Source organism: Nannobrachium achirus (assembly GCF_963921795.1).
Source record: "Nannobrachium achirus genome assembly, chromosome: 19".
Taxonomy (NCBI): domain Eukaryota; kingdom Metazoa; phylum Chordata; class Actinopteri; order Myctophiformes; family Myctophidae; genus Nannobrachium; species Nannobrachium achirus.
The window spans coordinates 37,224,409-37,236,210 of NC_137826.1; the positions used below are offsets into that span (position 1 = coordinate 37,224,409).

Genomic DNA, 11,802 nt, shown 5'->3' on the forward strand with positions numbered 1-11,802 from the left:
TCTGAAACGATGATAATCCGCTGCTATAATGTCAGGAGGAGGAAACACAACAAACTACCCTTATTTAGACATAGAAATGGCCAGTTTCCCCTATGAAGGCAATTGGTCAGGTGCCCGAGCACTGGTTGGCTCCTATGTAGCATGTGTCTGATGGGGGAGTCACCCAACTCTGACAGTTCACGTAAAGCCCCAGTGATTCTGCCTCATCCACCGCAGTAACTTTTTACACAGCACTCCCACGTCACTGTGTGTAGTTATTTTGATAAAGATCAGGGACGTGCTGGGCCCCTGATTCAGCCCGGGAAAAAAGAGTTGGAGAGGCCCTCATTGCGCGCTATAGAGAGATCTCTCTCTATAGCGCTGCTGTTACTCAAAGATTTGCCATTTCAGATCATGACAAGTGACAAGCCAGTGGGCCAATTACATGAATTTGGCCTATATTTCGTTGTTGTCGGGTGGAAACTTTGTATGTCCAAAACCGTTTGTTTTGTATTTATCATTTAAAAAATGATTTAAACTAGTGAAAACAGCCGATCTACAAGCATACAACGCCTCGCGATGCGAGGCGTTGTGTGCTTGTAGATCTGCTGTTTTCACTACTTTTGTGCAAACAGTTTAATTTTTACTTTTGTGCAAACAGTTTAATTTCTTCCTAATGGCCCGGCATGGACCGGCCCGAGAATGAACCGGCCGTTCGGGAGTTGTCCCGCTTTTCCCAATGGCCAGCACGTCCCTGATAAAGATAATCATTACAAGAGAAGAATATACAATACAGTTACTATTGGTAGTCAATATAGTTACTGACAGTTCAAGCCTCTCTCATCCTGTCTACACATATTTAAACCATGCCAGACTTGAGAGAGTGATGTAGAAAGAGGACAGAGAGGGGACACTGAGGACAGAGGACAGTTGGTGGTTGGTGGACATCTATGAGAGCACATATGTCAAACACAAACACAACTCGATTATTTGTATTTATGTATGCACAGTCAGTTTGTATGTATTTGTCTGTTATGACATCATTACGGTTCAACCAGAGTGACAGGCTGTACAGGGACAAATCTGAAGATTGAACACATTGAAGTAGTGTTGAAGTACATGTTGTCATCACTAGGACAAACATGACATTACAATTATTGTGTCATTTATTTAAGAAATTGTGACGAGTTGACACAAGGCACATGAGTCGTTGCATCAAGTGGATTAACATAGTTGAGGTGCTTTTATAGGCCTCCAGTTAGGCCTAACTAAGTCACATCTGAAACACAAGAAATACATTTTGATATCACTGACTGTCAAGGTGTTGTCTAGCCAGACCTTGGCACTCTGTATTCTGCAAGCCTATTGAATTCCACATCCTCCTGATATGGGGAGCTGAAGAATGGATAAGTTAAATGTGTGGATGCTCTCTATGGCTACAGGTCTCTACCCAGCATCCTGCTAACCACACATGGTACCCAGTAGCTCCTATACGGGGAGACATTAAGATGCCAAAACAGCTTTTGTTACCAAGGGGCGGCAGTGGCTCAGGGGTAGAGTGAGAGTCACCGTCTTAGAACACAGATGGTTACTGAAGCGTTCTCAGTTCGATCTCGGCTCCCCCAGAGTTGAGCAAGACTCTGAGCCTTGCATGGTTTCCATCGTTGTGTGAATCTGATTGGAACCCTTTTTCTTTCTTTTTTTAACATTAACCTTAGCGTCCCTATATTCGGAGGAGAACTTTAGCCAAAAATAGCACATATACAAGTTCACAACACTGTGAGCCTGTAGATCGTCTATTTTCGTCAGAGGTTTGGTGTAGGGGGGAAAAGAGCAGACTATGTAAAGAGTGAAAGGTCAAGTTTCGTAAGTATTGATGGTTTACGTGGTTAAATGTCTGAAAAAACACATTAGCCTACCATGAATACAACATGATAGTGCTGTCAAACAAGACTATGAAACTATCTATGAAATCTATGTAAAAGTTTAATCAGCAACCTATTTTCTACACTATATAGTGGGGGTTCCTGCTTCATCTCTCTGTCAACTTAGGGGTCTTGGGTGTAAAACTTTGAAGACCCCTGTGCTATATACCGTAAATGAACCATTCAAATGCACCATTCAAGTACAGTAATGCTGAACTGACAGCAGAGGTTGCTTATTCACTGTGTGTGTGTGTGTGTGTGTGTGTGTGTGTGTGTGTGTGTGTGTGTGTGCGTGCGTGCGTGCGTGCGTGCGTGCGTGCGTGCGTGCGTGCGTGCGCGCGCGCGCGCGCGCGCGTGTGCGTGTGCGTGTGTGTGTGTGACACTTAAACCATGCCATGGCATTTATTGTCTGAGTAAGTGCATTACAATATTCATGGAATATGTTTATAAAGCAGTTATGCAGATAGTTTGTCTGGAGACATGCTATATTCATTTACATCATTCACAGCATCTTGGAGGACTGGCCCAGCACTACCACAGTCGAGATTTGCAATGAAAGCTCTCATTTCGTATCGCATTACAAACTAATTTCCATGTCCCAGTGGTACGTTGTATTTTTTCTTGTTTTCTTTTTAAACGTTCCATCTCATGGAGAATGGTAGAACTAAGGCATTATGTGACATTATCTCATCATTTTCAAAGACAGCGCCATGATCCCCAATCTGCTGTTACATCTGCTCTCTCTCTGTCTGTGAGTGTGCTTGTTTGATTTTGTAGCTGAATAAGCTCAACTAACCTTTACAAAAATAATACATGTGCAAATAGTGCTGAAAACCGTTTTCAGTTTATGAAAACTGATCAACAGCGAAACCAAAAACCAAACAAAACATCCGCCCCTCCCCTTCTGCTTCAAGGTTTGCCTTTCTTCATCACTTTTATATTGAGGTTTTCCTGTTAGCTTGAGTGTCTCTGACCGTTCTCCAACCTCTCTCAGTAGTAAGGTGTTTTCATCCACAGAGCAGCAGTTGCATGCAGATGTTTCTTTGTTTATCACACCCTGGCTTGCACCCGAGTATGTGCAACTGGATACTGTAATAGTTCCTGATGAGGTGCAGCCAAGTGGTGAGATTGGGTGACATTGGCAGCCGCCTAGGGTGGCATCTGAGGTAGGGCGCAGAAACTGTGCCCCCATGCTTCTGATTTTCAACCAGGAAAAATCCACATGAGCTGTCCAACTCATGATTCTTCAGCAGTCTTAGGTCTTAGGAAGAGCTCTGTCCTTACCACATTGCCATGCCCCCTGACAGGATGCTCTGGGCTTTGGCAAGGTAGAAATCTTTTTTCGATCTTCAGTGATATCTTAAAAGAAATTCAGCTGTTCAGATGTGACACAGACGCTGCCTCGCTTTCTTTGCCACAGCCTCTGTGTGCAAACTCCAAGTCGGGTCCTGGATGATGTGCACCCTAAGGTACTTGAAGCTGCCCACCCTCTTCACTGGCTCTCTGTTGATCAGGTGAGGCATGACCTTTGTCTCTACTCTACGTACAGAAGTCCACAATCATCTCCTTGGTCTTCCCGACGTTCATGGAAGAAGCTTTTTTTCCTTTCATTGCGTCAGACCTGCCACCTACTGTGGGAGAGAGGAACAGAAGTGATCCAAATATTGTACTTTTACTCCCCTACAATTATTTGAAAACTTTAGTTTCTACATTACAGAATTTATACTTTTGCTGAAGTATGAAGTACTTTTTACACCACTGGTAATAAGGATAATCTCACACAAAACTGTGACTTAATCAGAGCGTCCACTTTTGGACGCTCTGATTAAGTCACAGTTTTGTCGACTCGCTTCCTTGTTGTGTGCTAGGATGTATGGATGTATTTATCGAGATTCTGTGTATTGTCTTATCTTTATGTTCTTGTGTTTACTGTACTGTATATATTCCTACAGTATGTTGTACGGGCTGTGTAAACAAATCCCCCCCTGGTACAATACAATCTAATCTAAGAGAAAACATACCTGGCAGTAAAAAATAATTCAGATTCTGATAATGCATTTTGAATGAACATAACTCTGGGGTATCAGAAGATAGCGACTAGAGAACTGCATCATTTTGTTTGTTTGTTTGCTTTTTGCTTACCAGCTCCTGGGCATTAATTCATGGATTCATTATTTTGTTTCTGAGCATTTGATTTTAATATTGAATAGCTGCATACATGTAGATGGTGGATGGACACCCCAAAACCCACACACAACATGCATAATACATTCAGGCAAGCAGGAAGGCAGGCACGCTCACATGCGCACACGTACACACACACGCACACACGCACACGCACAAACATACACATACACATACACACGTGTACATGCACAAATACCCAAACACTTATACTATGTTCGAAACAGAAATGACAAACAATTAGAATGTAGCTGCACTGTGCGGATCACTGGTTCTTACCCTTTTCGGTGCTGACGTACATACTGTACATACGCCGGTCAAAAACTACAAAAGAAACCCTCTCCACAAATTAGCAAGTGCTTGCAAATGTCATACATCTAAATTATTGATTGCTCGTAAATGTCACGAAAACCATACACCATTACACAAGAGTAGGATGATCAAGCAGTTAACTCTATGGGGAATTTATATTCTTTGCAAAGTTTTCTTTAAAAGGATAGTTTTTTGATTGATCACCCCATGCAGACTTGAATTCATTCTTTTTTTTTTTCTTTTTTTTTCTTTTTTTTTTTGCATTCCTAAGCCAATAATTGATAACCAGTGGTTCGCTATGGAGACACAAAGAGCCTGCTTTGTTCCCTATGGAGACACAAAGAGCCTGCTTTGTTCCCTATGGACACAAATAGTCTCCTCAAATTATTGGTTTAGGAATGCAACCAAAACTAAAGAATATCCATGAATTCAAGTCTCCATGAGGTGAGTAATCGATAGAAAAAAGTAATTTTTGAGGTGAACTATCCCTTTAACTTTAACTTGCCATCAACTTTAGCTCATGGCCCGTCCGTTATAAGTAATGTACTATTGTTTGCGAATGAAAATGCAAGAGTTTCCATGCCAAGGACCCCCCGATAGCCATAGAATCTGGCTGCGGCCCCCATATTTTGAAAGTGACAGCCATGGCATTACCATATCTGGCTAAAACAAAAATGCTGTTTCATTATGCTGTGTGCTCGCTTCAGATACCAATTGGTGCACAGTGCGCTCTTATAACCCTATAATCACAGTGTATAGATGCAGACTTCCCATTCATGTGCACCTTTTAGTACCACAGACAGCAGCGCTGTCAGGAAAGCTCTTTGCCTCAGCAAGCAGATACAAAGCAAAACACCTGGCTGTATAACCACACACTGTAAAATCATGGACGTTAATTTGAGTAATTACGCGTTAAATTATTTCTCAGGATTTGCATCAGTAACCCGAGAACATCCTATCCTACTATTAAATAGAAAAAAATCCTCTATCCCAAGGGCCATGACATCTGCGGTTGCGGTCCTATAGCTCAGATGGACAGTGGGTGGAAATCGAGAGATGGCGTGAAAGAAAGGAAGGAAGGAAGGGAGGGAGGGAGGGAGGGAGGGAATTGGATACCAAAAAATGTCTAGTAAAAAATACTGAAGTGTTGTTGTAGGTCAGCTTGAACTTAACAACTCTCTGACATGGGTTATTGATAGGTGTGTGTGTGTGTGTGTGTGTGTGTGTGTGTGTGTGTGTGTGCGTGCGTGCGTGCGTGCGTGCGTGTGCGTGTGCGCAGAAGTACAGGTGAACGATGAACTCGTCCTGCTCTGTTTCATCTGATATGGACACAGCCCGCCCCTGGCTAGGACACATGCATGCACACAACACACGACACGACACACGTGCACGCACGCACACACACGTGTACACACACAAACGCGCACACACACCAGGTTGAAAGTGAATGAGAGGGGTGGGGTGACATGCTAAATGAGCAGGTGGAAATGAAGGAGAAAGAAGTGAAGGAGAGCTTGTCGCGTTGCAATACCATTATCTGCAGCTCTGAGATCCAGTGTGCAGAGTAGATGCTTAACCTCTATACCTGGTCCTGGACCACTTATTTTCCATCTATACCAGGTGTCTTCAATGTTTTCAGGGCCCCTTAGTTGAGAGAGAGAGAGAGAGAGATGAAGCAGGGACCCCACAACCTTTTCAGAGATTCCATAGTTACATACTGTATGTTTGAAATCTAGGATACTCTACATAACATGGATACACATGAACACCCATACCGTACATACACAGATTCACTGGTATGCACAAAATGCACAACATCATACACACGTGCAATCATAGATGTAGAAAACCCAATAGATGAGATGAGATGAGAGATGCACTTTATTAATCGCGGGGACATTAGGGTGTTACAGCAGCATCAATAACACAGCAGCATCAATACAATAAGCAAAGAGCAGTACAAGAAATATGATACCAACACCATCACAACCACACACACACACACACACACACACACACACACACACACACACACACACACACATATACTGTACTCACAACAAACATGGACTCCATGGACTCAATCCCACGTGCGTGAGCAACGCCACCACACGCATTGTTTGTTTAAACAACTTGTGTCTTTATAATGCTGTTGAGCTTGTGCAGCTCCCAAGAAGCCTAAATGTCATCCCCACAACATGCCACACCATAGAACAGTGTGCTGGCTACCACAGACTGATAAAACATCTGCAGTAGCCTAGTACACACATTAAAGGATTTAAGCCTTCTCAGGAGAGACACACACACACTGGCAGGCAAGCACATGTGCAGGTCATAATGTGCTGAGATAGCTGGTCTACAAGCTCACAACTTGTTGCATCGTGACATTAGATCGTATCTATTTTCAGAAGCCTTGAAAAAAATATTTTCCAAAGCAATAGGAACACACCATGTGACCAGATGTACACACAAGCTGTCGGGATCGTCTTTTCTTTCCCTCGGAAAAAAAAAATTATGACCGCGATCATCCGTGCTTTAGTTATGGTCCGTAGAAAAAGTCTTGTTTTGACCAATAACGCATTCTGGGAGAAGAATCCGAGATACATCTGAATTTCATAACATAAGGTCTGGATGGAGTGGTAGATTTTTGGATGACGTAATGTCCAGCTGCATCATGGGTATTGTAGTCTGTGCATCACTCACAGGTGCGAGAAACCGCAGTCTATGCAAAATCCGTTTGACGTGGGGTTTTCCCAGAACTCATGTACGATTCCAAGTAACCCAGTGCCACCGCCGGACCGCACCGCACATTCCCAAACATAAACATCGCGTCACCTGCCGCGGTAACATGCGATCGTATCGATCTCGCTATGAAACATCAGTAGCGGACATGTTTTACTGTGTTCGATTACTAATTCGTAGCACTCATATTCTGTTTCTTTGGTTAGCAAGTAGCAAGCTAGCCACTAGCCAGCCACATAACAACACCAATAACGTCATCTGCTTTGCTACTGTTGTGATTGGTCAGGCGGTGAACCAATTGCAGAAGACTGCCTATTTGGCAACGCCCATCCCAGAAACTGCTGTGGATGTAAGCACGTTCAGACTGAATAATGGAGTGAAACAAAATGTCAATTCTGTCTGAGTGTCAGGCTAGCACAGAATCTTTGTGTGAACCATCCGACTGATGTCAGAACTACGGCATCATATTAATGACATTAGGGATCTCCATATATGGGCAATATGGGCATAAGAGGACAGACAGACGGGTTCAATGGGTGTCACTATGTGATTGTGACACATTGTGAGCTTATGTTTGCTATGAATATAGACGTGCCTTTTGATTTATAATTCCCGCCCAATGGTGTACATCGGACGCAAAACCTCTGATGTAGACAACCACATGGATGCTCTGATCCTATGATGCACATGGCGTCACCTGCCACTCCCTTTCACCTGGAAGTGATGCGTAAAAAAAAAACGCACCTGTTCGCATGGTATCAGAAAATGACACATGTGCATATCTCCTTATATGGGCCGATCCGTCCGTGACATCAGCTGTGGTGATGTCTGACGTTAGTCTCGTGTGACGTTAGCCTCGTGCTCATATGGACAATATACAGTACAGTATATACTGTATATTGTTTTATAATAATCATGTAAACAACGACAGAATAATGTTCACCGTAGCAGGGAAATAAAAAAGAAACAAAAACATCTGACCTGTGCGAAATGAGCAGTGCCCACTTCGCATGGTTTCAAACACGACACACGTGTCCACTTCTCCTTGTATGGGCCGTTGTGTCTGTGAAGTCAGTTATCTCCATATATGGAGTTCGTTGCTCATATGGACACTCAAGTACGTGACGTCACGTCAAATATCTCCATACAGTACATGGAGTTTCGTGCTCATACGAACACTCATACATACACATAAAGAGCAGTTTGCACCGCTCAAAAAAAATGTGACACTTGATTTGACAATGTCTTGGTCCATCATTGCTTTGTCTCTTCCAGCTGAGGAATGTCCACACGCTGCTCTCCTTTTCCTTCTTTTCAAATGCAACCCATCAAAGCTCTGCCTCTGCTTCATCATCTACATCGTCATTAAAGCGCTGCTTCACATTTTGTCCATCTTCTTCCTTTTCGTCATCCGATCCCAAATAAAGAAAAATGTCGCTGTTTGTGGCAGTGGCTCAGGGGTAGAGTTGCCGTCTTAGAACACGAAGGGTTCCCGAAGGGTTCCCAGTTCGATCCCGGGCTCCCCCAGAGTTAGTGTCGAAGAGTCCTTGAGCAAGACTCTGAACCCCTATAACTACAGTAGTTGCTCCTGGTGAGCAGGTTGTTGCCTTGCATGGTTTCCTCCGCCATCGGTTTATGTGTGCGTGAATGGGTGAATGTAATGCACAATCTCTGTAAAGCGCCTCTTCCTACACGTCTTCACATGAGACTCTGATGAGACCGTGGCACGATCCCCACTGATCCAACGAGAACGCCCGCATTAACAAACACCGTCTGAAAGAGCCTGTTTGTCCTAGCCATCTGAAGTAGCAGACTTCAGCTGCTACTCTGAAGTAGCAGACTTCAGAAACGCTACAAGATCATCACGCTCTTTCTTCTTCTTGATACCAGCAAAGATCATTTTGGTTCCTGGAATGTATTTCTTGGGGTTCTCCAGGTAAACATTAAGGGTTTCCTCTTCCCAGACAACACCTTTGCTTTTGTTGGCATCGGTGTAAGCATAGCCCACGGCCTGCCCTGACGGGCGTCCGAACAGGCCCCACAGATTAGGCCCGACCTTGTGCTTTCCATCCTTCTCTACGGTGTGGCACTGGGCACACTTCTTGATGAATGTTTGCTTTCCTTTTTCAATGTCACCAGGCATGGTTACAGAGTTGTTGGCAAAGTGTTGTGATTCAGACTTTTATACTGGCAAAGTGTAGCGATTCTGACTTTTATATGTGTCTACTTGTATTATGTCACTCTGACACATCACGAAGAATCTTGATGACATCACCTGTCTTAAATCTCTGTGATTGGCTGCTGTTTTCAGTCCAGTTACAGTTCAGGCCAGTCTATGAAGTCAGTATGAGGTCATACTGATGGCATCATGGTACTTTATTGCAGATTTATCAATACTTCTCACTCTGCACCTCAGGAATGATGACATCATACTCTGACATCACTGTGATGTCAGGAGAACCAAATCCCCTTGTATTGCCATATATGGAGATCCCTGTGATGCCAGGGGAACCAAATACCCTTTTATGCCCATTATGGAGATATGGAGATCCCTGTGATGCCAGGGGAACCAAATCCCTTTTATATGGAGATTCCTGATGTCATCAATATTAAGCCCATATGTGTGAATGCCAATATATATATATATATATATATATATATATATATATATATATATACATATATATATATATATATATATATGTGTGTGTGTGTGTGTGTGTGTGTGTGTGTGTGTGTGTGTGTGTGTGTGTGTGTGTGTGTGTGTGTGTGTGTGTGTGTGTGTGTGTGTATATAATTAGCTAGTGCTAGGAAGGAGGCACTTGAGCACACCTCCATCCGCCTTCCTCCCTAGTGTACCCCCTCCACCTCTCTGTTTGTGGGACATGTGATGACACTGTTTTGAGGTTGTGCATGTGTATGAAAAGGGAAGGGCTGCATTATTAATGCAGTTTTAATACAGTTTCTTAACAGTTTCTAGCCGTTGAACAAGGCCTGAAGTTAAACTGGCAGGGCTGACAGGACTGCCGCACTGGAATACTTTCCCTTATGCCGGTTTCCCTCAAGTAGATTGCATTCATACTTCCTTATGTGGATTTACCTTTGTTTTGTTTTAGTTTTTCTACCTGAGGTGGATTTTACCTTTCCTTGTTGCACAAACTGAGTGAACTGCACTTTAAGAACACTGTATATGTACTTTTTCATAAACTCGCCTCATGGCGGCATGGAACAGTAGGCCTATGTACACACCTGCATATGATGCTAATGTTCTACACATGTACTGTATGTCCCTGTGCTACTACTGTATATACATGTACAGTATATATCTTGATTATTTAACCTGTTTCTATCCTGTGTTCTCCAAGTTTAATTAATTAAAAAGTACAAACATATCTTTGCAATGGCTTTACAGAATGGTAGCCTACATTGAGAAGACAAAGTAATGAACACAACAACAAACTTTTTTCTTTATCTTTGTTGAAACCTTTATTGTGTCATTTGTTTCATAATCTTCTATGGTGACTTGAATTGAAGATGATGTCATTGGAGAACTTATTCAGCACATTCTTTTCCCTGTGAAAATAATTAATATACTTAGGCTATATTCAAACCAAAACTTTAATTAAATCTCAGTTAATGATAATCAACATAATTTGCCTTCATATTGCTTATTTATGGTATTTACCTTGCCAACGTCACGGGTTTTGGCTCTCATCTTGTTGACCTGAGTTTCAGCAATGTCTGCACGTTCCTCAGCCTCCTCCAGCTCATGCTGAACCTTCCTGAACTTGGACAGATGAGTGTTGGACTGTTCCTCCTACAATATGACAGAGATGGTTCAGAGTCTGATTATTTGAATGGAGCATCTTAAAACAATTTAGTGCTCAGTTTGGGGCTCAGTCAGGGAATATTAATAAAAACCTGGGAATAAATTCCTTACCAAACGATTTCTTCACTAATGTGTTCGTAAAGGCAGTAACATACAGTACAGTATCTAACAAAGATTGAAATTCAACATCCCTAGGAAAATCTTTGACAGCTAGGGTAATTTTGGGTCTCATTCACTCACTATACACTATACTATAAGGGAAAAAATGACTCCCAAACAATAGGCTTTAAGTGGGATGTGAGGGGTCTAACTAGGTGTTTTTAATTATTCTGAATCCATTGCAAGTATTTGTTTTGCACGAAAAACATACATTGGGCTAAAAACAGCCCATAAAAATGATAGTTTAGTGATGAGTCATCACTTTTCAAAGTGGTATGGGGGTCCATTTTTAGCCCAAGGAATGTTTTTCGTGCAAAACACCTAGTTGGACCCCTCACATCCCACGTGAAGCATATTTTTTTGGGAGTCATTTTTTCCCTTATAGTATAGTGTATAGTAAGTGAATGAGACCCAGCATTACCCTAGCTGTCAAAGATTTTCCTACGGATGTTGAATTTCAATCTTTGTTAGATATGTTACTAGACACCTTTACGAACACATTGGTGAAGAAATTGTTTGGTAAGGAATTTATTCCCAGATTTGACAGGTGTTCTGCTAATTTTCCCTGACTACCAGGTTGGCAGAGGGAAAGTAGCGGCCAGGATTAAAGCTTACAGCATGTATACAGCATGTGTGTGTTGTGGATTCAAATAGACAGCAGGAAATATGCTG

General features: G+C 42.5%; 1 protein-coding gene across 1 annotated transcript; it reads right to left on the minus strand.

The window, feature by feature from the left end:
- Positions 1-8,964: 8,964 nt before the first annotated feature.
- Positions 8,965-9,285, minus strand: LOC308303897 (cytochrome c iso-1/iso-2-like; the record flags this gene model as incomplete). Its single annotated transcript, XM_080748416.1, has 1 exon — positions 8,965-9,285. The coding sequence occupies one exon, from the start codon at positions 9,283-9,285 to the stop codon at positions 8,965-8,967; it is 321 nt and encodes a 106-aa protein (XP_080604542.1).
- Between the last annotated feature and the right edge of the window lie 2,517 nt (positions 9,286-11,802).